A 23,876-nucleotide genomic window follows, 5' to 3' on the forward strand; every position below is an offset into this window, starting at 1 on the left:
GGGGAATTCTGGATCTGCTGGCTTGTTTTGCTCCTCTCAGCAGTGCGCTCTCCACTCAGCCACGTCTGTTCTGGGCGGACTTCTCCGGCCAGTTGTTGGTTCCAGGCTGGATACTGGATGCTGGATGCTAGAACGGCTGGACACGAGCAGATGCAAATGCAAATGTGAGCCGCAAGGGGGAGACTCGGGAGTGGGCCGCCTAGCAGCAGGACTTGGTTGAGAGTGGTGGAGGATTGGAATGACTTGCAAGATGTCGGGGGTTTTGGTCCACTGCAACGTGTGGCAGCCGCAGTAGGTCGAAAGTCAAAGTGTGAGGACGGAGTCGATGCATGTCAAGATTCATACTAGATTCAAAATTGGTAGGCTGGGAGAATCGTGATTGATATACAGTACACCTACTCGTAGGCATAGCCATGCTGTCACTGTAGCTGTAGAGTTTCCCAGGGAACGTAAAGTAAAGACCAGTCGATCTGTCACCTTGTCACCCTGTCACTTTTTCCTGTTCTCCCTGCAGGCCAGGGCCAAAATAGTCGCTGAGCTCCTAGCGTGCCTAATTTACCCTGCGCCAGCTGAGTTTAGCGTTGATCCCCTCTTTCTTGTCTTCCTCCTTGTTGTTGTTGACCCCATCTTCCCTCGTCATCGACTTCCAGCCCTGGTGGGCTTCTGGGTTTCTCTTTTTTTTTTACTGTTTTTCTCTCTTTCGGAACTTTCCCTTCGTTTGGCTTTGCCGAGAGATCTCCTCTCTCTCTCTCTCTTTCGTTATTCCCGAGTGTTCGAAAATCCCATCGGGAGGCCGCCTGTGCATATTCGATTCGATCTTGTTTACCCCCAGCCCCTCCCCTCAGTCCTCCGCCCTCCGCCCTCCGATTGCCCCGATTTCCTTCCTTCTACTCCGTACCTCCCCCCCAAATACCCCAAATGGGATGTCACTCGCAAAGACTCACCCTGTGGAGTTAAGCTGGAGGGTGCTTAACACTCTTCTCAGCGACCTCTGAGGATGGATCACGTCTCAACAGTGAGTATTCCTCCTGCTTTCCCCCCTGCTTGCGCCGTTGGTTGATATCTCCGACTAACGCGTTCTTACCCCCCTCACCAGCTTTGTGCATTGAGCACCGTAGGAATCGCACCAACCGGCTTGGCCCTCGGTCGTGTCGAACGATCGAAGCCGAAGATATTTCGCCGGAAAACCCTCCCTTACGAACCCCCGGTGCTTCCTATATCTCCAGAGGCAACCCCGGTCGATGTCCGGCCCAAAACATCTCGATCAAACCGCCCCAGTTTAGCGGCCGTGGACTGGACGATCAATGAAAGGAAACCAGCGACCGAGGGAGGGAATCTCCCCCGTGGTAATCAATTCCAAGAGCCAGACCTTCGCCGTGCATCGCTCTCCTTTGGCGCGGCTAGATACCGTCGTCGCGGCCAAACATTGACAAACCCGCCCTTGCGAATCCCTGAACATGCCCCTACAGAATCAAATGAGACGGAATCGCATTCGCGCCGGCCGTCAACAAGCTGGTTGCGCCGGTTATCTATCGTTTCCTTTCAGTCCGACAGCCCGTCGATGAACAGCCCGGTCACGCCTTCTTTCAATGGATCGGCCAGCCCAATCCTCCCCCGCCCAGTTAGCCAACATCGAGCTCCGAACAAGCTCGTTAAACGCCCTTCGACGAGACGTTCTAATGCCACCACCCCTCTTTTCGTCAATACTGCTGTATCCCCCGGTCAGCATTACGCCGACCTGCGACCAGCTACCAGCGGTCCGAGACAATGCGATTACAAACTCCCATAACTCCAGATTTCGAGTCACGATTTTCAGAACAATTTCGTCGTGCTGATTCCCCAGCGATTGAAGAGTTTGACTTCCAATCGCAGGATGATTGGAAACCATTCTTGCTCCCAAAGGCACAGGGCTTCTCTGAGAAGCTTTCTCGGAGGCTTTCCACTGCAACAGCTCCAATAGCCCAAAGCGTGAGGCGTCTTATCTCGGACTCGGATGCGCTTCCCGCATTGATTTCAGCAACCACTATAATGAACAAGATCGCTGTGCCTCGGGATGAGCCTGCAGAACCGGTTCAGTTCCGAAACCCGTTCCAGGCACCAGTCGAAAATGCTGGTCCTCGTCCTCTGCCAACATCAAAACCTGAACCAAACCCCGGATCAGCTTTACCTCCAAAAATATCCCCATCAGAAGCACCACCACCGCCAGCACTACCTCCTTCCCCAAAGAAACCTGCCCACAAACATTCGTATTCAGTCAATGATCTTGAACCGAAGAGGATCGTCGTTAACACGGTGACAGCGACGGGCGCCCCGATTATTGGACCTCGTGGCGGATCTCTGAAGCGAGTAAAGGGACGCACATTCTCTATACCTCGTTCGGAAATTTCCAGGTTAGAAAAGGTGCATCTTAACCTGCCTTCGGCTCCGAAACGGCGCAATATCACTGATCCAGCTGTGTTCCGTCGGCCACCGCCTCTCACATCCCCCGAATTACCTGGGTCAACTTTTAACAGGCAATCGGCGGGTTTTCCACGGTCAGTGTCCCACGACTACAACATCGGCCTACGGCATCACCGTCCTTTAACCACCGATGCCGTTGATCTCTCAACCTGGCCGCATTGCAATCGACCAGCTAGTCATGCACCCTCTTCTCTCAGGCGCCGCCCTAAGAGACATTCCATTGCAGCGTCTGACCCGGCCTCGACTATCATTGGCTCTGATGATACTCGTGTCTTCACTTCCGGCGACGAGTACGAAACTGATTTCATGACGGATTATTGGGATTCCATCCGTACGCGTGGGACAGAAGGCAGCGGAATGAATGGAATGAATGGGATGAATGAATTGAGTGGGTTGAATGGCCTGCGGATTGAGACGATGTTCGACAAAGCAGGCACGGAGCTGTCAAATGAGGAGGTCGCGACCCTGGAGGATCTCCTTCCGCGGGGCTCGTTCGCCTCCCGCGTGGAAAAGGATCCTCCACTCTTCCCCGACTCTCTCCTCCCTTCTGTGACGAGAGTTCACAATGATAACTTATCTTTCTCTGATGATGACGACGATGATGACAGTCATAGTATGATCGGAGCCCTGCCTGGTGAACGAGATGGTCTTTCACTTCAGATGCCCACGGCCTTCCCTCTCTCTAGTCCCCTGGAGCTGTCTGGCCCTAGCTCGCCTTCCATGCTTTTCGCCGATTCTCATGCCGAGAAATTGCAGCCAAGCCAGAAAATGAACATCTTTGACTGGTCGGAGCAGACACGACTGGACAGGGATCAGTCCGACTCCGAAGCCCGCCCGAGCACCGTGCATGGGAAACAAAACGCTATCGATCGGGGAAGCCGTGCAGCCTGTCGAAAGGTGCCATCCAGCATTCACCTTCGCAGCCAGAGTGTACCTGTCGCAAGGGAATTGCCCGCGAATGACTCTCGGCAAACATCTGGGAAATTTGGTACCTGGGGCCTGGGGAGCAAGGGCGTGAGTGAGGACTGGGACAGTGACTTTGACTTTGATGACGGTGAGGAGGAGGATATCCCTAGCCAGAAGACAAAAAGCACCGAGTCCGAAGCTCCAGCACAAAGCATGATGGTTCCCCAAGCCATTCTCGAACGACAGGCCAGCCTGCGCGGCCAGTACGGCCAAGTCCAAGAATTGACGCTGCTGGTGGAGGAGCTCAAGCGGCTTCGACATCAGGCCAGTGTTTTGGACCTTGTCGGCGGTCCATCAAGCGAGCTCTGGAAGGAAGCAGAGGGCATTGTCAACCTTGCCACCATCGATGATGAGGAAAACCAACGCTCACCTCCGGGCTCGCCTTTATCGCTTACCTTCAGCTTCGACGACTCGGATGACGAGAGATTGACCGTTCCGTCGACGAAACGCGACAGCGATGGGTCATGGCGAAGTGCAGCGAAACAAGAAACCACATTGACATTACCGCTGAGGCAACCCAAGCGTGACAATGAAGGCACCTGGCAAGAAACTCCGACCAACAATAACCAACCGTATAATCAGCCCCTCCGACAACTTTCTAAAAACTCGCCCAAGTCGAAATCTGTCCTCGATATTTTGCAGCCACCTCGAGGTCATGACCGATCGGCCACCTTGCCTGACTTACGACCGTCATCCCGTGCTCAAAAGCTCCCATTTGATACATCCTCGCTTCGCAACCTTGTTGTCCGTGCCGGGGTAGTCACTCGGGCCCTGAAAGAAGTCATCCGCAAAGCCGAAGGCGTGGACCCAAACCCGCCGGGCATGTTTCCTTCCGATCCACCTTTCCGACGAATTTTTGATCAACCCTCTCATGACGACCTTGCAAGCTTCGAAGCCGCTTTGGCTGAGATGCACTAAAAAGTCCCTTTCGATCTTAAATACCCCGCCCTAATTGGCATAATATTACACTTCCTCCTCCTGCAGCATCTTCAAACCCGACCAAGCAATCCTTCGTGATTCCATTCCAACTTCATTCATGAGAATTTCCTTCCTCTTATTCTCAACCCTACCACTTTGCTCCCTTTTCGACGTTTTTCATTTCCCAGGCTCGTATAGAGTGATGACATATTTCCTTTCCAGTCAGGCGACACTAAAAGCCATTGCATTTTTGTCTGTACAACCTTCTTCCTGTACATTGCTCCATACCTTTTTCCTTTTTTGCCTTTTCTTTATCTATTATTATCTTTCATATGTGCAAGAGAGCCTGCACCCGAGTTCTGTTCTGTATGAACACTTGGGTCAAGAAGGTTGTCCCTTTTTCTTTTCTCTTTCATGTCTCATTTTCCTTGAGTTTGGTTCCTGATTCCTGATTCCTCTGCCTCCTTCCCTTCATTTGTTGCATATTTGCGCGGTTCATATTTCCATAATTGCGCTGTAATAATCAAAGGGCCGGTCGCGAGAGGAGTGTATCTGCTCTGTGATGATGTTTCCTTTTTTTTTTCTGCGGACACGCTTGAGGTGACGGCTGCCCGATGAACGATGAGTGGGTCAATGTCATGCATTTTGTTTCTATACGGGCGTGGCTCGGATAGCATTTCTAATGGTCTATCAACATGAAAAATAGAAAATGATTGTCTCTCAGGATCAGGGTTCTTTATAGGGGGTGCTAATAGTAGTAGTAGTAGTACTACTACTACTACTAGTAACTTAGTATTATAGTTAACTTCTATAGTATCTTTTTTGAATACAGTATCTCCAAAAGAAGAAGTTGATATACGACTGATAATCTTTGAAATATGGTATTTGTTTAAATACTGTTGCAGCCACCGTATATGGACGATATCTCAAACCTACCTATGGAGAACTTGAAACGGGTGGCACCTGCCCAGGTGTGGATGGTTCAAGTTGTATATATTAGACTGATGTGACGTGCCGATAACCACTATCCGCCGCAGGTGACCCTTCGACACTGGCACGATCTCAAAATTTACTAGTACTACCTAGGTAGTTATTATTACAGTCTGTACTCTCGAAGGAACCCAACTACTACGCTCGTTTAGATTTACTCAGCTCAAGCTCTCAAATGCACCTGGCAGACAACAGGTCCAATGTCAGAGATAAATATTTGTAGCCTCATGTATCTCAAACGGTAAGGCTTCATTGAGTACCGAAGCGGTAAAAGTGCCGATCCGCACTTTCAGATTACCTGGGCTAGGCACTAGGCACATATCTAGTAAAGGGAATGGGTCAAGTATTCCGTATATAAATATGGTTATTTACCTAATACGAAGTGCATACTAGTAGGTGATGTATCGAGAACACGTGACAGATATTGAAGGGGAAGATAAGGCCACAGCTAGGGGCTACATACAGAACCAACTTGAACAATTATTGAACACTGGCAGCCGATCGATTCTATTGGGGAAGTGGGAAAATTCACCCTCTGACAATGGCATCCACGCATTACCAGTGCCAACCCAATGACGGGGAAAACTCTACCTGTGAGAAATGCGGTCGGTTCGGAGAAACCACACACAGACACCACACAGACATAGACACACAGGCGCCCACCTGCGCCCGGGAAAGGGGATCCGAAATCGAAATTCAAATTCAAATTCAAAACCTGCATGAGGTCATCTCAAGGCTGCATGCATGTTCCGGAATAAAGATAAAGGCAGTGGTGAGCTACACAGCTACACAGCTATGTGTGCTCGTAATCGTATACGAGTATTAGGATAGAAGAGCAGGGTCGTGATCAGGGTAAATCGCGGATTAGTCTGATGCTTTACTTTGCTTGGTTACTTGCTTGCTGTGCTTGGCCCCGCCCTTCTTGAAACGAGCACTCTGGGGAGGGGAATGTGGCGTTAAATGAGGGAGGGCGGCCGGTGTCTCATGTTGAGGGGAAAGGATCGTCTGTCAGACACTGTTAGAGAGAGACTGTGTGTGTGTGTGTGGCCAGGTCCAGCCAGGCCGAAGGTATTGTTTGTATTGTATTGTGGTATTGTGTGTACTTGTACAATGAACACAGCCCCATCTTGACCATCTTGCCCTTACATTTGGAGCAGAGCTGTTCGCCTCATCTCCGGTTCAGGGGCAGCTGGTCGCTGATTGGCTGAAAGGTTGGCGGGTTCCTGACACTAAGGCTGGCCCCATCCACAGTCTCATATCCTTGCGTGGTGGAAGGGTGTGGGTGTGTGAAGACTCGGAGTAGTCATGGATACTGATAGTCATGGATGTTGATACTCAAGGGGCGATCTGGATCTCAAAATAAACAAGAGCAGAAGCGGAGAAAGAGAAAGAGAAAAGGGGAGGGGAGAGTGTTCTAAATTAAGTAGAAAAGTTCAGGGGATGCGGAGTCGTACTGACGCCGTATCAACTTGCACTCCCACAGACTAGCGTGTCTCCCTTTCTCCTCTTTTCTCTTTCACCTCACTTCCACTTCCATCTTCATCTTCATCTTCATCTCGTCCTTCCTTCACACCCCCTTGGCTGCTGGCCGCCACTCGTTCTTGGACTTTGGTCCGTTCACTCATTTCAAAACACACCACACACACATACGCTCTTTACTTGCAACCAACCCCGACCCTCCCTCATTCCACCAGCCAAGTCCTTCAATGTTTCTATAGTTGCTTTGCCTACGATCGCCTTGTTTTGGAGATTCTGATTCCCTATCGACTATCGATTTGATTTGTGTACCATCAGTGGTCACCTGCCACCATGCCTCACGCCCATCACGATATGGCGTTGAGGCACACCCACGCCCGACGAGAGGTCGTCCCCGCCGCTAGGCTGCCTCTCCTCGTTCCTTCGAATACCATCCACCATGCCCCGTCTCTAGTCGCCCGAGCCCCCGCTGCCGAGAGTACTGGGGAAAAGCCCACTAGCAACCTGACCACGACAGTGTTGCCAGTCGTACTCGGTGCAGGGTATGTCGATCTGCCGTGCAGCAATACCATTTGACATCACTAACCATCAAATAGTGTCCCCATTATCTGTGCTATCATTGTCCTCATTTTCCTCCACCGTCGTCATGTCAAGAAGCTCATGCGTGAAGACGCCAACGACAAGCACAAGTCTCTCGATTTCGGTATGGATATGGATGCTGTCCGCGGAGGAAGAAGGAGAAACGGCCCCCCGGGTCCAAATGGCATGCCCCAGATGATGGAACCAAGCCACACGAAGGGAGGAATGTCGATCGACATGATGCACCCTTATCTCATGCCCCCCGGACTCCATGGCTCCCAGGATTCCTTGCACTCGATGGGTCGGTCAATCGACGATGACAAGTATCGCCCATCAGCCGTTGGCGCCTTTGCTGCCGCGCACCCCGACAATCGTTCAATTCGCTCCCATTCTCGACCCCCTCGTGACGATTCATCGAGCTTTGCTGGCTCGACGTCTCGTTTCGGTGCTTCTGAAGAACCCAAGTCTGGTCTGTTGCAGAACGCTCAGCGCATGTCCCGCTCCTCGCCTCCTCCCCTCTATAAGAGCCCCTCGCCCGATTCTTCTACTCGTTCTCATGCCCAATCCCCTCAGGACCGTTTCGGCCCCGTGCCTGGTCTGAACCCGACTCCTTCAGAGCATGATGAACGTGGCCTAGCCATTGGAACTGCTTCTGCCGGCCATGGGAGTGGCCAAGGCCAGGCGCTCCCGTACCCCGACTCGAATACCGCCAGTCTGAATTTTGATACCGACCCTCATTCTTATGACACTCATCAAGATCGCCCCAACTTCCCTCTGCCAGAACCCCACGCAGAGCATGCTCAGTCCTCGACCATGCAACTTCCCCGAATTTCTCTGCCGTCTAGTGACGTGACGAGCGACTATGGGGATGACCGACATGAGCGCAGATCATCCCTGATGATCCCTGCCGTCAATGTTCACGGTGCCGAGACGCATGGAGAAACACCAGGAAAGGATAATAAGCTACCGGAACTTCCAGAGGAGATACCGCAAACCCTGGACACACATGATGCCCACCGGGATACTCGCCGCTTGACTCTCGGTGTCCGCCCTCTGCCACCAGAGGACCCGGCTGACAACCCCGAGCAGCGTGCCAACCGTATCCGATCTTTCTACAAGGAGTACTTTGATGAAAGCAAGCGGGAGACAACCTACTATGAAGACTACGGTGCCGAGTACTACGACGACGGTGCCTACGCCTACGACCCAGCTACCGGAGACTACTATGATACCAGCGCACCTCCACCCATGCCATTCGCCCAGCCTATGGGCCGTCGCGCCATGACTCCTCCCCCTCGAGCCCCTCCTCGCTTCCAAGGAGCCGCTCGCCACATGGCAACCAATTCGTCCGGCAGCGGGTACGGCGGGTACGGTGGGTACGGTACGCCCTCCCCACGGGCATTCTCATCTGCCTCTGGCGCATTCGGGGCCGGTCCCCGTGCTCCTCGCCGCCCAATGCCACCCCCAGCCCCCCTGCAAGTTCTCCCGACCCCCCCACATGCTCAAGGACGACATGTTCGCCCACGAGTTTGCCCCCGCCAACTCCATCAGAGACCGAGCTGCCGGCCGATCCGAGACTCCCACCGGCGGCATGCGGCCTTTCAGCCCGGGCATGCGTGCTCACACGCCGCTGGCATCAGCATTTGACGAGCTTTCCGCTATTCCCAGCCCGCACATGCTCCGCAAGTCCGGCACCTTCACGAGTCTGGACTTTGCGCCGCCGCCGCGGTTCAAGAACGAGGGAGGCCCCGCCAGTGACTCAGGTAGTATCCGCAGTAACCGCACCGGTATTTCCAATATTCATCAAAACAATGTGCGCATGGGCAATTACCGCGTCAGCAGACTCCCGCCTGACATGGTTGGCACCAAGGATGATCTGATGGCCACGCTGAAACCGGACTGGGATATGAAGCGGTAAAAAGCAAAGGCGAACAAAGACAAAAACAAAAGTGTTCAATCATTTTTTCTTCCCTCGTCCCTCATATACATTCTTGGCAGCTACTGCATCGTTACGACCCCCTTCTGTTCTGGTCCGGGATTCTTTTTCTCCTTGGACATGGACCCTGTGATGACCTAGCATTGTTCTTCATCTTTTTTTTTGACCTCTAACTATTTGCCATCTTCATTGGTACTGCGGTGCTTTGCTTGGCTTGGCTTGGAGTGGGGAGTGTATGCAGTGCCCCTCCCGATCTGGCTGGCTGGCTCTCATTTTCTTTTGATTCATCTTGTCATATTCTATTTCTCCCTCGTTTGTGGAATCTCCTCCGGCGTAAATAAGATGGTTGGTTTCACTTTTTGTTTCTTTATTTCTGTGTCTTCGCCTGTATATACCTATGCAATGGATCCTTCGGAGACAATTTGTGTTATCTTCAATTTACTCGTAAGCCAGAGTGGGAGTGTAATGAACTACTGATAGACCGGCAGCAAGAGCGGCACGGGAATCTTTAACCGACTTGGACGACCTTGGAAGTCTCAAGTTAACACTGGAGATATTTCACACCGCGGCAAAGAGGACTTGAAAAGAGAAATGGTCTTCGGCGATGGAATATACTCCTCCATACCTATGCAAGAAATGCCAGAATAACTTTGGAATATAATGCAACAAAGACTAATATCACGCGTAGGTAGGCTAGTTGGTCGTTCTCAATCTGTTCTGAGTCTACCCTAGGGAACTACTGCTCATTCCTCCCTGCCCAGGGGCGAGAGCAAAACATCCATGGACCATGATGGATATCACAAGTCCCCACTCAACAGGTAAAGCCAGACACTGAATTGGCCTAGCGATCAAACACTTTCCCGGGGTTCCTTATAAGTTAGTCATTCTAGTCAGCCCATTATCAACTTGAGAATTCAAGGTTCGGAAAGACTTACATTATCCAATTAGGATCGAGGGCCCCTTTGATTAAACGCTGGTAGAGTAGACAGAACTCGTCAGAAATGGATTTGACTGCCAGTGCCCAGGCTATGAGACTGGCCAGGATCATGCTGTTTCTTATGTCGCACAAATCACCACTCACCATCACCATAATTGTATCATTTCCAACCTCAGACAGAAGTGCAGCTTTCTTCCCAAGCCCGACTCCATGCTCACCGGTACAAGTGCCATCCATTTCCAGGGCGCGAGATATCATGTTCTTCACGGCAAGTTTGACATTTTCAACCTCTTGGGGATTTGAAGGGTCGTAGGTGATATTCTCATGGAAGTTGCTGTCTCCGATATGGCCCTTTATACAAGCATTTAGGTCAAGTCTCTTTGCGTCTTCTTTGCTGGTTTGTACGATCTCTGCTAGATGACTGAGGGGAACGGCGACGTCGGTGTTCCCTTAATTCCGCAGCCATTAGCATAGTCCAACATGGAGTCAAGGCCAGGCCAGACTTGGAAGGGTCTCGGCAGCTTACACATAATCTCACCATCCTTCCTCATCGCCAGAAGCGAATACAAAGACTCTTTCCTCGCCGACCACAAAAGTTCCCGCTCCTTCTCATCCTGAGCAAACTCGAACTCACCCGGCTCATACGCCCGGACAATCTCCCTCACACTGTCAATATTATCCTCAACAGACGCCGCCGTGCCAGAGAACTTAACGAATAGAGTCGGCACTTCTTGCCAGATCCGTGGTCGAGTGACTCCTCCGTCATTAACAACCCTCATCTGCGCCTCGTCCATAAGTTCCAGTGCCGCTACAGGCACACCACTTCGAATGACGTCTGCAGCAGCGGACACAGCACTAGTCAGATCATTGAATGGCACGACGGCAACAGAGTAATGCTGCGGCCGGACCGCGAGCTTGAGTGTTGCCTCGGTCACGATTCCAAGCGTGCCTTCGGATCCGACTAGTATGCCGTTCAGGTTATACCCGGCTGAGCATTTGCGGGGGCGTCGACGCGTTTTTATGATGGAGCCGTCTGCTAACACAATTGTTAGATTTATGACCCAGTCTTTCATTGTGCCGTAGCGGACGGCGTTTGTTCCGGAGCAGTTTGTGCCGATCATTCCACCTATTTTTGCGATTGGAGCTGAGACGTTATGTTAGCACTTTCTTCTTCTTTTATTCTTCTCTTTCCCTTTTTCGTTTCGATCAAGGATCTCGATCTTGAAACTCACCAGGATCAATAGGGAAAAAAAGCCCACTCCCCATCCCCTCCAACTCCCGATTCAAATCCGACCAACACACGCCCGGCTGCACAACGACATCCATATCATCCTCATTAACCCGAACAACTTTATCCATAAAAGTAAAGTCAAGACTAATTCCGCCAAAAGGTGCTGATATATGCCCTTCCACGCTGCTCCCCCCACTGAAGGGGATAATGGGTATCCGCCATTTGTGACAGATCCGAGCAATGGTGCGAACTTGCTCTGTGTCTTTCGGGTAGGCAACGGCCACGGGTAATGTTTCTACATTCACTGATGACCACTCCGAATACCCGTGTGCTAGAAGATCTTCTGAGTCGGTGGATATTATGTCTGCGTCTTTTAGCTGGTGACAAATTGCGGCAATACCCTATAGATAGAGATAGATAGATAAAAGTAAGTAGGTAAAATCAGAATGGGTCCGACACACACTTGCAAACTAGCTCCGAGCAATATAGGTACCTACCTTTTCCATGTCACTCATTGTTGCATACTTGACGTCTGGTAGTCTACCAATATCTAGTATGGCGCTAGAATCGGTAGTAGCCTGAGCACTACTACTAGTAGTAGTGACAAAATTTGCTGCACCGTAGCCTAATATGGCGGCGAAGGCCGAAAGTAAGAATGCAGACGGGTTTGATAAACCCTTGTATGATTTATTGAGCAAGGGGGAGGAAGAATTAGGTAAGGAATGATTGTTTTTTCTTGCATTGTATGAGCTGGACAATCGAACTTGAGAAGGACCTGGCTTCAACAGGAATTGGGCAGTCCATGTGCTGCGATGGAATGGTCTTATCATAAACATGACTCCGGCGTGGCGTGAGATCGAGACGCTTTCTGGGCATTGAGTTTCTGGTGATAGCAAAGTCAGCCTTTTAAAGCGGAATATTCCATGAATCGCTAATGGCTACCCCGCAAACAGGAGAATACACTAGTCTAGTCGGTCTTCTTGGAAGCGAAGTACTGAATATGCATTATATCGGCATCGTGTCATCTCGCCGATACCAAGCCCCCCCATTTTGCCGATATGATAGACCCCCGCCCCCATGAATACCGGGTCTCACAGCCTTTATCAGCTATTTAGGGATCTTTCCAATTGGCTTTCTCGGTTACCGGTTGAAAATGCGGAGAAAATGTTGCCATTGCTCCACCGGTATGTCCCGTATACCCCACGGGGCAAATAATGTACCTCCCATTGACCTTTGCCGAACTGTGGGGGGGTTACTATTTAAGTCCTTTTCCTAGTTGTACAGCTGTAAGGTAATCCGGCTTTGCATTCCTATTCTCCTAGGGTCCGCTATAGCATATACGCATTGTCTCTTTCTGCCTTCGAACGCAATATGTCCCAGTCTAATACAGACTCTAGGCTCAATAAACCCATTGAGGATCAAATCAACACTGACTTCCAGGAGTTTGAGAGTGTCGACGATGTACAATCCTACGTGATTGACTCTACCGAAGAGAGAAAGGTGGTTACAAAACTTGACTGTGTAATCATGCCTCTGATGGCATTGGTCTACTTCTTCCAATGTTAGTCAACACTGTTGGACCCATGGGCAGATTTTTATAATCGTTCTAAATCGTCTATTTAGACCTTGACAAGCAGGCTATCAACCAAGCCGCTATATTCGGACTTCGCGATGACCTCAAATTATCAGGCGAAGAGTATTCATGGGCTGTTTCACTCTTCTATTTAGGCCAGCTCTGCTCGGAGTACCCAGCTGCAATTTTGCTCTCTAGACTTCCCATTACTATCTATGTTGGAGTGACCATCGTCCTTTGGGGCGGTGTTAATATGTGTCTCGCCGCTGTCCAGACTTTCTCCGGCCTAGCAGCTGCACGGTTTTTCTTGGGATTCTCCAAAGGTATGATACTTACTTACCCTCAGTCTCGGAGGGTGTATTAGCAGCCTGGGTCTAATATTTGACCAGGGACTGTCTCGCCGGCATTCATTATAATCACGAGTATCTGGTACAAACGCGACGAACACCCGATCCGAGTCGCTACGTGGGTTTCAATGAATGGTATATCCCAGATCATAGGTGCACTCATTATGTATGGTATTGGACAAGGGAATTTCCCTTTGGCTCCATGGCGCACTCTATTCTTGATTTGCGGCGGTTTAACCTGTGCCACCGGTCTCCTGTTCATCTTCCTGATGCCCGGAGACGCCAAAAGCTGTTGGTTTTTGAATCCTCGTGAACGCGAGATAGCAGCTCAGCGCATGGCTATCGATCGCGCAACCCGAGACCGTGCACAATTCAATAAAGCCCAGGTCAGAGAGGCGCTTCTGTCGCCTATGATGTGGCTTTATTGCTTGATGGGCGTTTGTATCACTCTCACGACCCCGATAATGAAGGTATATTGCAGTTCTTCCTAGGACCCAGTCTTATCATGATCTTGATTGCCAGTGGCTAACATATCTTATTTGTTTTGAATCAACTTAGTTCAGTTCCACTGTCATACACGGATTCGGATACTCTACCTTCAAGACAATGCTCATCGGAACCCCTGCTGGTGCTTTCAACTTCATCACAACCTGGATCAGCGCCCTTGTCCCTCGTTTCCTCCCAGGTACTCGAGCATACACGGCCATTGGGCTTTGCTTTGTACCCCTTTTAGGGGCATTATTACTCATGACCCTACCCGCCGAAGGTGCGGAATGGGGAATTGTGATTGCGACCTGGCTTGGTGGATGTAGCTCTGCCTTGTTAAGCAGTGCAGCGAGTATTATCGCAAGTAACGTGAAGGGAAACACGAAGAGAAGTATTGTGTCGGCGGCGTTCTTTATCGCGTACTGCGTTGGGTGCATCGTTAGTCCTCAGGCCTGGACTGAGGATGATGCACCTCGTTATACGAAGGGGTGTATCTTGAGTATTGCGGCGATGGTTTGCTTGATTCTGGTCTTTGCGATCTATGTATTCATCGTCAAGGCTAAGAATAAGGCTCGTGATCGCAAGGCGGATCAGGGTCTGTTTGAGTATAGGGTCGAGGGGAATGGTCGCAGTGGTCAGATGGGGGTTTCTGTGGACTCGGATCGTACCGATGTCGAGGATAAGGCTTTTCGCTATACCATTTGATCGTTATAGCATTTGATAGCAAGTTGGTAAATGAAGCGGGCACATCCCGGGAGTTTTGATTTTCATTTGAAATTATTGACATCATGTGCTTCCTCGGAGTGTTGTGTCATTCAATGAGTTTCAACGATGATTATTCCATCTAGAGTTAGGTAGTAACATGTGGTGAATTCATGAACAGGCACCAGCGGGATGGATCGGTGCAAGAAGTCAGGATCGGTTGGCTTCAATTATGTACACTAAGAGGCCCGTGGAGTTCACTTGGTACATAAATACATGCTGCGGAATACCCTCTAGACTCGGTTTCTACCTAAACGAGTTCCTCTTTTTCCGTCTACTCCCATCAAATCGGCAACTCTTCGCCCCAAATCGAAATGTCAACCATTCCTCATCCTTGCTAGTTTGTCGTAGGCTCCTCCCAATTCAACTAGCCCCGCGACTAGAGCCTCTTGGACACTGCTCTAGGTAGCGACGAAGTTCATAAACCCTGATTGCATAGACCTTCAGTAACGCCAAGGACACCAATACTTATATGTCAAAACTCCTGCCCCATCAGCCGAAGGCAGCATCTCCCAACCTCAATTCCTACATATACCAGCCCTTGTTGAAACCATCATCTACATGAACCCGAGAGCGCGCTCATGAGCTTCAAGTTCCGATGTCAACTCACGTCCTATCCAAGATTGGCCTTGTCCTCTTTGCACTCATCTCCATCGCCGCCATGACCTATAACTATCGATTAGTTGGCCGCTTACTTCCCATCGACGTTGACCACAATATTTTTTATCATCGGCCAGTAGTGGACGACCCCGAATTACGGCGCATCTCATGCCACACATCCCCTCCTCTGCCGACAACTAAACGAACCGAGTTCAGCGCCAGGGGATGCACGATCTACGGCTATCCCTCCACTGGTGGGGTTCTCATCAAAGATGCGGATCTTCTAGATATGATCTTCCTATCACTCCCCCGCTCTTATGAGTTGCAGCGTTCTGCCGATGTCGATAAAGAAGATATATTCTGTCATCTCTTGCGACGGACTGGTGCTAAGTGGTGGTCGAGTAGGTGGGATAAGGTAGAAGTGTTGCTAGGTGCGAGAGAGATGACAGAGGAAGAAAAAAAAAATGATAGTGTTTGGTTGGCCGATAGATGGAGTAGGTGTGTGGGTGTTGAGATATGAGAGTCCGAGGCAACTTCCAGAAGATTTCGGGAGAATGAGTTTAGCGATGAATATGGAGGAGAAGATACAGATGATGAGAGAGTATGGCGCTACGTTTGTTGAAGATGTCACCAGGTTGAGGAACTTTATGATGGCCAAAGATGTTCTAAGGCCATTACTAGTATTGAGATGGGTAGTACTTGTGGAGAGGAATTGCAATATGCTACTACATATACTTGTAGTGCGGTGGGAAGCTTGGGCGACCTGAAGACAGAGTCGCCGCAGCCTATAGCATCATGAGAGCTGTAGCCGTTTTGGCTCTTCAAAAACTGAGATAAGCTCTCATCAACTTGAAGCAAAATGAAAGCTTCCACGTGTACTAGGTGGCAGGTGAACATGTGCGCTCGGAAGTTTAATTTTCCCCCGCGTTATTCAGTGATGGCTGCCATCTTGGAGCCTTGCCTCGTTCAATGTAGTATGAGTCGAGTCGAGTACGTGAGCCCCTGTGAATTTCGTGTCTCTCTCAGGCTTATACTTTTCAAGGGTAGCAAGGGGGGGCATATTTTTCACAGAGAAAAAGCATGTCGTTGTAGGCTCTGAGAAGGATTTGTTAATATGACATATAGAACAACCTGGTGGCAGTGCATATGTAAAGGTACAATACTGACATTAACCTTGAAATGCTCCCTGGATGACCTGCCGAGTCATTGAGGTAAGGGTGTAGACTGTAGAGTCTATTTCGATCGTCCCATTCATTCTTCGGTGCCGAGGGCTGGATATGCTGATGGTAGAGACGCATGTATATGGGTTTCTGAAAGTGGTAGGCCCATGTGCCACGCCATGTTCCGAATTCCATTTCGTTGTGGGCATAGGTGCAGCCTGCGTCAAAAACGATCGTCTCACCTGTTTCCATATCTATTCCCATGTTCTGTTCCCATAAGCTACCATGGATCAAAACAGGCTCGATGGTGCGACCATCCGACTGTAAAACACCCAAAAGTCTTGGAATCACTGCGTTGATGATCTGATTGCAGGCGGCTTCAAATTGGGGCCAATGCCCATTCGTTTCATTGTCGTATTTCATGACGTCGCAAAGCTGGTTTGTGAAGCATTGCGCCCAGCTTGATTCCCATTTCACAGTGCGCTCAAAAATACCAAGGACTGTTGGGACGTGAAAACCAAACTTTCCATTTGGGGACTTGCCTTTGGAATGAAGCTGTGCAACTTTCGTGGTGAATGTCCTTGGGTCTGGTGCAGCTCGCAGGTCCATGTCATGAAAGTCTGCAAGATAGAAATACACCTGGGTGTGACCATCTTGATATTCTCCCCCAAGCGACTGGCTTCGGTACAAAGTCTGAGACCACTCCACGAACAGCAAGAGCGGAGTGAAATTCCCCTTTCGTCATTGTGTGGGCTGCCCGTCCTGATGAGCACTGCGAGATTTTAAAATTATCAGAAAACTGTAGTAAAGTGTTCTTGAGGGAATGAGATTTGACCTTCAGAAAATACGTCTTGCTACTTCCATCTGACAGGCGAACCATGACCTTTGCAGTCTTTGACCATGAGGATGTACCGTGGGTCTCCGCAGAAAGAGGCTTCACGCCTCTAGACATAGCTAGTAGATAGGTCGTTCATGTCAGCAAGGCTCTGATTTTATACTGCTTTGATACTGCCCTGGAAGTTTACCATCCAGAACGGCCTTGTGCAAGGGGAAGTTTCCTTCAACCCCAGGGACCCATTCATCAGACATCATGAGCTGATATTGAAATTGTCGTAGTACAGCGAGTCGAACAAAAACGCCTAAATGTTTCAAAAATCGGCAGAGACTCGTCGTTTGACAATACTGCGGTCAGTTGGAGATGATTCTCTTCATGCCTCACGGCTTCGAGGGAACTTATGAGCGGGGTAGCCTAAGCGGAGATAAAAGAGGGTATTAGCAAATTCGATTTAAGCTGCGAGACTCAGAAATAATTCGGTGCACGTTTGTACCAGATGACTAACATGTGCAGGAGCTGTGTATTAAAAGGGATTCACGACTGGATAGGCAAGCTTCCCGCCCCGTCCGCCAACCTCGCCCTTCAGCCCAGATCCTGAGTTTTACTGGCGACGGCGAGCTCATGTATGTGGTGATGACGCCGACCTGTGCACTCTGTACAGGGGTTCCCGGAGTCTTACCGCATAATGGCGTTAATGTCACGGGCCTAGGTGCATCAGTCAACGGGATCATCGCCCATGATTCGTGCGCTTCCCATTTAATCACACTTGGCGTGCAGCAAGATTCACCTGGGTCAGTATGAACTGGTCGCCAGTGCAGCCGCAAATCCCATCTTCCTTTGGGCGTCGGAAAGCGGGGTTCCGCTCAGAAGAGCCCCATGATGATACGGACTCGAAAACGTGTCTGCGCCTCTGTTGCTGCTGACCTCCCACCAAGGCTGGCGTTCTCGATACCCCTTGCTTCCGCCATGAACGGCAGCTGAGATCTATGTACCCCGTACTTCTGTTTGGGGAATAGAACATGGTAAAACTCGCCTTGATCTAACTTTACTTATATTTTTCTTCCATCATGATTCTGAAGTCCTGCAGTTTTCAAAAAGCTTCAGCCTCCGAAGCAAAAACAGCCGGGGTGGCCGGTCGGACCGTGACGAAGCCGCTCACTCCTTGTCACCAGGCGAATCACACCAAAGGCGAGCGAGCGATTCAAGGTCAGATAGATCTCCTTCCGCTCAGTCTCAACAGCCAGAAATCTCTGCCTCGGCAGCAAACGAATCTGGACCCGGTCCATTGGGTCTCAATGTGGTATATTCGCCAGAAACCGAACGCAAAGTAGACATCGTCTTCATACATGGACTGGGAGGGAGCAGCAGATGGACGTGGTCGAAGAACAAGGAATCTGATCTTTTTTGGCCTCTCACATTTCTTCCACTAGAGTCAGTTCTCTGCCGAGCGAGGATTCTCAGTTTCGGGTACAATGCAAACTTCCGCAAATCAGGGAATGCGAGCACGGTTGTCCTGGATTTCGCTAAAGAGCTACTATTTGATCTGAAATTTGCAAAGGATGAACGGAACGATGATCTGCGAATGGGCTCTGTGAGTTGTCACCCCGGCCAAAACTCACAAGAATGAAACTAACCGTCACTTCAAACTTCTAGGTGCCACTTCTCTTCGTGGTACATAGTATGGGAGGTTTGATCGCCAAGGAGGTGAGAATTTAAGAAAGCCCCCTTTTCTGTATTAAGAACCAAGCTTAAGATGCAACAAATTCTCACCAACAACAGGCATATATGCAGGGTCTGAATGACCCGGGATACAAGAAAATCATCTCGGCTATCTCAGCAATCCTCTTTCTTGCCACTCCGCACCGCGGCACCAATCTAGCAGACATTCTCAATCGAATCCTCCAGACTACTCTTGTCAGCACCCCGAAGAAATACATTTCTGAGTTGTCCACAGATTCGTTCACTCTGCAAAAGCTTAATGAGCAGTTCCGACATGTCGCCCCAAAACTTGATATCGTATCTTTCTATGAGACACAGGCCACCTCGATTGGATTCAAGGGGGCTCGAGTTGTGAGTGAATAAATGATAAATGACTCAGATTTCTACATAAGTGACTTGTTTTTTGAGGCTAATCGATCCACTTATCTGCTCAGATGATATTGGAGAAGGACTCATCTGTGCTCGGCTATCCCGGGGAAACGTCAAAGGCAATCAGCGCGGACCACCATAATATTTGCAAATACGAAAGTCCCCTCGATCCGAATTACATCACTGTCAGAAATGTACTGAAGTCAATTGTCGATAAAATAATACTGGCAGCACAGAAGGCCCAGCCAGACAACTCTGACAGGAGAAAGTCAGTTGATTTGAAGTCAATATTAGCTATCCCCGAATTACCAGATGTGGATTACATATTTTTCAAAGACCAATGGACACAAGGCACCAATCTCTGGTTTTTGGATGAAACAGCCTACAAAGAATGGATCAATCCCGAGCGATCAACATCCGGGGTGCTCTGGGTCAGCGGCGGGGCGGGGACTGGAAAGTCCGTTCTGTCATCCTTCATCATTGACGGATGCGTCCAGCAGGGGAGATTATGTCAATATTTCTATATCCGATACGGGGACAAAAAGAAGCGTACTCTCAGCCTTCTACTACGATCTATCGCCTATCAGATCGCCCAGAAGATACCGGGTTTTCACGAAGGGCTCTCCGGCATTGCTGATCAAGGTTTCGATCTTGAAGGCGCAGACCCGAAGACAATTTGGGAACGTGTATTCAAGTCGGTTCTGTTCAATACTTCCTGTGAAGAACCGATTTTCTGGATAATTGATGGGCTAGATGAGTCTATTGATGCTCGTGCAGCTATCAAGCTATTTTCCGATATTCACCTATCAAAGTTCCCGATTCGAATTCTTCTCCTGGGCCGAAGCACCTCAGAAATCACGACTGCACTGAGAAAACTACCGTCAAGCGTGGACCAAGCCCAGATATGTATCGAGGGACATCAAGATGATATTTATGCCCATATTGAGCAAGAGCTCAGTATGTCTGGTGGTGCGGATCTTAGAAAAGTGGTTATCCGACGGTTAGTAGAAGGTGCACAACGAAATTTTCTGGTGAGTTCGAACAGCAATGAAGACTTCCATGGAACGGCCGGGCGACTTCAGGATATTTTTATCGCCCTCTGCTAATATATAGTATATATTCAGTGGCTTCGACTGGCGGTTGAACGACTGAACCTATGCCATACACTCTCTGATGTTGATCGAGCTTTCAACGAGCTCCCTCGGGGGATGGAAGCGTTGTACAGCCGGATGGCAAAGTCTATTACGCAGAACCCTTCACGGTCTGGTCGCAATCTCGCGTTAACCATTCTACAATGTGTCACTTGTTCTTCGCGAGTTCTGAATGTTGCCGAACTGTACCAGGCATTGAACAAAGATCACACCGATATGTTGGATCTTCAACAATCCATCGGAGAGCTTTGCGGTGGATTCGTGATCGTCGACAACAGCGGCAAAGTTAGTATGCTTCATCACTCCGCACGCGAATACCTCCTCAACGTCGAAGATGGTCCTTCCGTTATCAATCGTGATGCTGCTCACGAACAACTGTTTTTGAGCTGTATGAGATGTCTCATGTCAACCGGTATTCGCGCTCGGATCACCCGGAACGAAATGCCAGAGTTTGTCGAATACAGTGCCACCTGGTGGTCATCCCATTTGGCCTCGATCACTACCCCTAATGAAAATGTCCAGATCATCGTCAGGAGATTTCTAACGAGTCATTGGGTCTTGGTCTGGATCCACGCTCTTGTCGTGACAAGGAAGCTGAGGATTCTTATTCGAGCGTCGAAGTGCTTATCGAAATACGCCACTGCAAGTCAAAATGTTAGCGTCGAAGGATCCAGCGATGTCACACACATGGTTGAGCACCAGTTCCTTGAAAGTTGGGCAGTGGACTTTATGAAAATTGCCGGTAAGTTCGCTACCAACCTGCGGCGCAACCCCGAAGCTATCTACAAACTCGTTCCTCCTTTCTGCCCTCGCAACTCGGCCATTTATCAGCAGTTTGGGAAGTCAGAGCACAAAAGCCTAGCCGTACTGGGTCTTTCCACACAAAATTGGGATGACTCACTTTCCCGTCTTTCCTTCGGCATTGGCACCAATGCATCGTCTATACTTGCAGCCGGGTCTCAAATTGCCGTCCTTGCCCCGCCGGGGAATGTATTCATCTACAACTCCTCGGATTTCGAGGAAGCAGCTACAAGTCCGATCATACATGGAGAACGGGTGTATCGAATGGTAATGAACGGAGCGGGAAGTCTACTGGTGACCTACGGCTTCAAGTCTGTGAAAGTGTGGGAGACATCAACAGGCGCCTGCAAACTATCCATCGCAAATCTCGAATCCCGACCAAGACCACTTGCTATAATCTTCGTGCAGAACGACAGGTTACTTTTGGTGGGTTCGGATGATCGCCGAATTCGATCGCTGGACTTGCATGATGCGGCTCCTGAATGGCAAATTATTGCGAAGCTCGATGAGCCTCAGTTAGAGGGCAATTTTCTCAACGCTTCTAGCTACATGGCCATCAATAACGAAGGTAGCCTGATAGCCGTCGCATATAGAGGCCATCCACTCTCGGCATGGGAGATTGATGGACCAATTCATATCGACCATTGCTGGCGGGCCAGAGGTCAAGTGGCAAGGGGTGAGGTCATGGAGGCAGTCTGGCATCCGCATTACCCACAGCTTTTAGGTCTCTATATTGAAGGTGTCGTCTTTAAATGGGACCCTTATGAGGGAAACCTCGAGGAAATCGGAACAGGCGCTACCACCTTGGCAATCAGCAGGGACGGAAATTTGTTTGCCACTGGCGATGTCCAGGGAACGATCAAAGTCTACACTACGTCAGAGTTCCGGCTCTTGTATCAGCTGGCGTCCCAGGATGCTGTTATTGATTTGGAGTTCAGCCCAAACATCCATCGCCTTTATGACGTTCGTGGTGACTATGGGACAGTATGGGAGCCTAACGCATTAATGCGGTATGAAGAACGACTGGAAAGATCGCTGGATGGTGACGGCGACAGCGCCAGCTTCGGTCAGAGCTCCACGGTTTCCATGGGTGCATCACGGAGGGTTGACTCAGTTACCTCCTTGGCTGCATCGCCACTTGGCCGGCTTTACTGCAGTGGGACGGAGTATGGAGCCGTTCAACTGTTTGATCTCCAACGTGGGAAGCTCTTCGATATTCAGGATTCCACTTTGTTCCTGGGAATCGAGCAAATGACATGGAGCCCCAATGGTCGATGCATTGCCTTCTCCGATTCAAGCCAGAATATTTTTATCGCGTTGATCTCCCTGCAGATATCCGAATCCGCTGTTGAGCGGTTGATTGAAAGATCAATGGAAGGTGATACAGATGGGCCCATCATGCAACTCCTATTCGGACCCGACTCAAGTCATCTTCTAGTGTCGACGCCATCGACTTTGCATATCATTTCGTCACTGTCAGGCGCTGTGGAGTATCATCTGCAAGACTTGAATGATGCGTATAAATGGATTATCCATCCTCAAGACACATCTCGCATTGTGGGGGTTGGACCGAAATCAGTCACCATTTGTGACTGGAGCTTGAACCAGAAATCAACCTACGACCTTCAGTTTCAATCTACGGAGGATCTTTCGTCTATGCTGGAGGCAGGCTCATATACTAGCGAGGTCGATCACGTACGTGTAACCCAGGACAAACGCCAAATCTTTGTTCAGATGTCTGTGGGCGAAGGACTTAAAGACAAAATGTTCTTTCACTTCGCGACATCTTTCATTTCAAATACTCCAGATTCATACTCCGAGAATCATAAGGGCATATCCGCTGCCGTTCTTCCAAAGACATTCGCATCTGAGATCGCTTTGTCCCTCGGCTTTCTTTCACACGATCGTCTTGTCTTTCTCTCAAAGGCATACTCTATCTGTTGGTCGAAAATACCGTTTGGCCTCAACCGGAATGAACAACTCCAACCATCTCATCACGCAGTTTCTATGTCCAGATCTTCAAGCGATGCCAGCAGTCCTCGATCTCATCACCAAACTAGAGAAATATTTTCCCTCCCCGGGGACTGGATAAGTCGGGATTGTGTAGCTTTGTGTAGCATTTGGACAAGCGAAAGTGCTCTCCTTTCTCCGAGAAACGGAGAGATTGCAGTGGTCAAATCCGTCGGTCTGACTTGATACTTAAATTTTAATCTTCAATACCTCTGCATCCATCCAAGCTTCCTAATTCCTCAATACGCTTCGTTTTCCGTGCTAGTTTCAAAAAGAGCCTGTTTCCAATCGGCCTGTTGATGGGTTACCAAATTCCACAGCGTTCCGTGTGGAGCTGAGAACGCTGTTTCACGATCCAGCAGAAGGCCATGGTGACACCTATATCTCAATACGAGGTAGGCGCGACTCTCGCCACGATGCACCCTTGTGGTAGTCAACGGCAAAGAGGCCCATAGCCAATAAGCACAGTCCACCCATAAAAGTGAATGTCCATCCAATACCAATGTTCACTATCAATCGCTGTAGAAAGGACACTGTGAAGGCTGCCAGAGTACAGCGGACAATATTGCT

General features: G+C 49.7%; 7 protein-coding genes across 7 annotated transcripts; 5 read left to right on the forward strand and 2 right to left on the reverse strand.

Annotated features, from left to right (window-relative positions):
* Positions 1-997: 997 nt before the first annotated feature.
* On the forward strand, positions 998-4,344 carry N7481_000681 (uncharacterized protein; the record flags this gene model as incomplete). Its single annotated transcript, XM_057259900.1, has 3 exons — positions 998-1,015; positions 1,097-1,757; positions 1,796-4,344. 3 exons carry the CDS (start codon positions 998-1,000, stop codon positions 4,342-4,344), a joined length of 3,228 nt encoding a protein of 1,075 aa, XP_057127732.1.
* Positions 4,345-7,143: 2,799 nt separating this feature from the next.
* N7481_000682 (uncharacterized protein) lies at positions 7,144-9,307 on the forward strand (the record flags this gene model as incomplete). Its single annotated transcript, XM_057259901.1, has 3 exons — positions 7,144-7,352; positions 7,407-8,868; positions 8,897-9,307. 3 exons carry the CDS (start codon positions 7,144-7,146, stop codon positions 9,305-9,307), a joined length of 2,082 nt encoding a protein of 693 aa, XP_057127733.1.
* Positions 9,308-10,166: 859 nt separating this feature from the next.
* On the reverse strand, positions 10,167-12,329 carry N7481_000683 (FAD-binding oxidoreductase; the record flags this gene model as incomplete). The annotated part of the gene is made up of 5 exons (XM_057259902.1): positions 10,167-10,194; positions 10,261-10,711; positions 10,801-11,406; positions 11,495-11,894; positions 11,991-12,329. The coding sequence occupies 5 exons, from the start codon at positions 12,327-12,329 to the stop codon at positions 10,167-10,169; spliced, it is 1,824 nt and encodes a 607-aa protein (XP_057127734.1).
* Positions 12,330-12,864: 535 nt separating this feature from the next.
* On the forward strand, positions 12,865-14,604 carry N7481_000684 (MFS general substrate transporter; the record flags this gene model as incomplete). Its single annotated transcript, XM_057259903.1, has 4 exons — positions 12,865-13,054; positions 13,117-13,389; positions 13,456-13,883; positions 13,972-14,604. 4 exons carry the CDS (start codon positions 12,865-12,867, stop codon positions 14,602-14,604), a joined length of 1,524 nt encoding a protein of 507 aa, XP_057127735.1.
* Positions 14,605-15,322: 718 nt separating this feature from the next.
* On the forward strand, positions 15,323-15,883 carry N7481_000685 (uncharacterized protein; the record flags this gene model as incomplete). The annotated part of the gene is made up of 2 exons (XM_057259904.1): positions 15,323-15,759; positions 15,802-15,883. 2 exons carry the CDS (start codon positions 15,323-15,325, stop codon positions 15,881-15,883), a joined length of 519 nt encoding a protein of 172 aa, XP_057127736.1.
* Positions 15,884-16,298: 415 nt separating this feature from the next.
* N7481_000686 (uncharacterized protein) lies at positions 16,299-17,030 on the reverse strand (the record flags this gene model as incomplete). The annotated part of the gene is made up of 2 exons (XM_057259905.1): positions 16,299-16,356; positions 16,429-17,030. The coding sequence occupies 2 exons, from the start codon at positions 17,028-17,030 to the stop codon at positions 16,299-16,301; spliced, it is 660 nt and encodes a 219-aa protein (XP_057127737.1).
* Positions 17,031-18,323: 1,293 nt separating this feature from the next.
* On the forward strand, positions 18,324-23,492 carry N7481_000687 (uncharacterized protein; the record flags this gene model as incomplete). Its single annotated transcript, XM_057259906.1, has 6 exons — positions 18,324-18,462; positions 18,501-18,847; positions 18,910-18,960; positions 19,036-19,326; positions 19,410-20,375; positions 20,469-23,492. 6 exons carry the CDS (start codon positions 18,324-18,326, stop codon positions 23,490-23,492), a joined length of 4,818 nt encoding a protein of 1,605 aa, XP_057127738.1.
* Between the last annotated feature and the right edge of the window lie 384 nt (positions 23,493-23,876).

The sequence above is a fragment of the Penicillium waksmanii genome (genome assembly GCF_028829765.1).
Source record: "Penicillium waksmanii strain IBT 27052 chromosome Unknown utg000001l:1.0-4852451.0:1.0-4856178.0, whole genome shotgun sequence".
In the NCBI taxonomy this organism is placed as follows: Eukaryota; Fungi; Ascomycota; class Eurotiomycetes; order Eurotiales; family Aspergillaceae; genus Penicillium; species Penicillium waksmanii.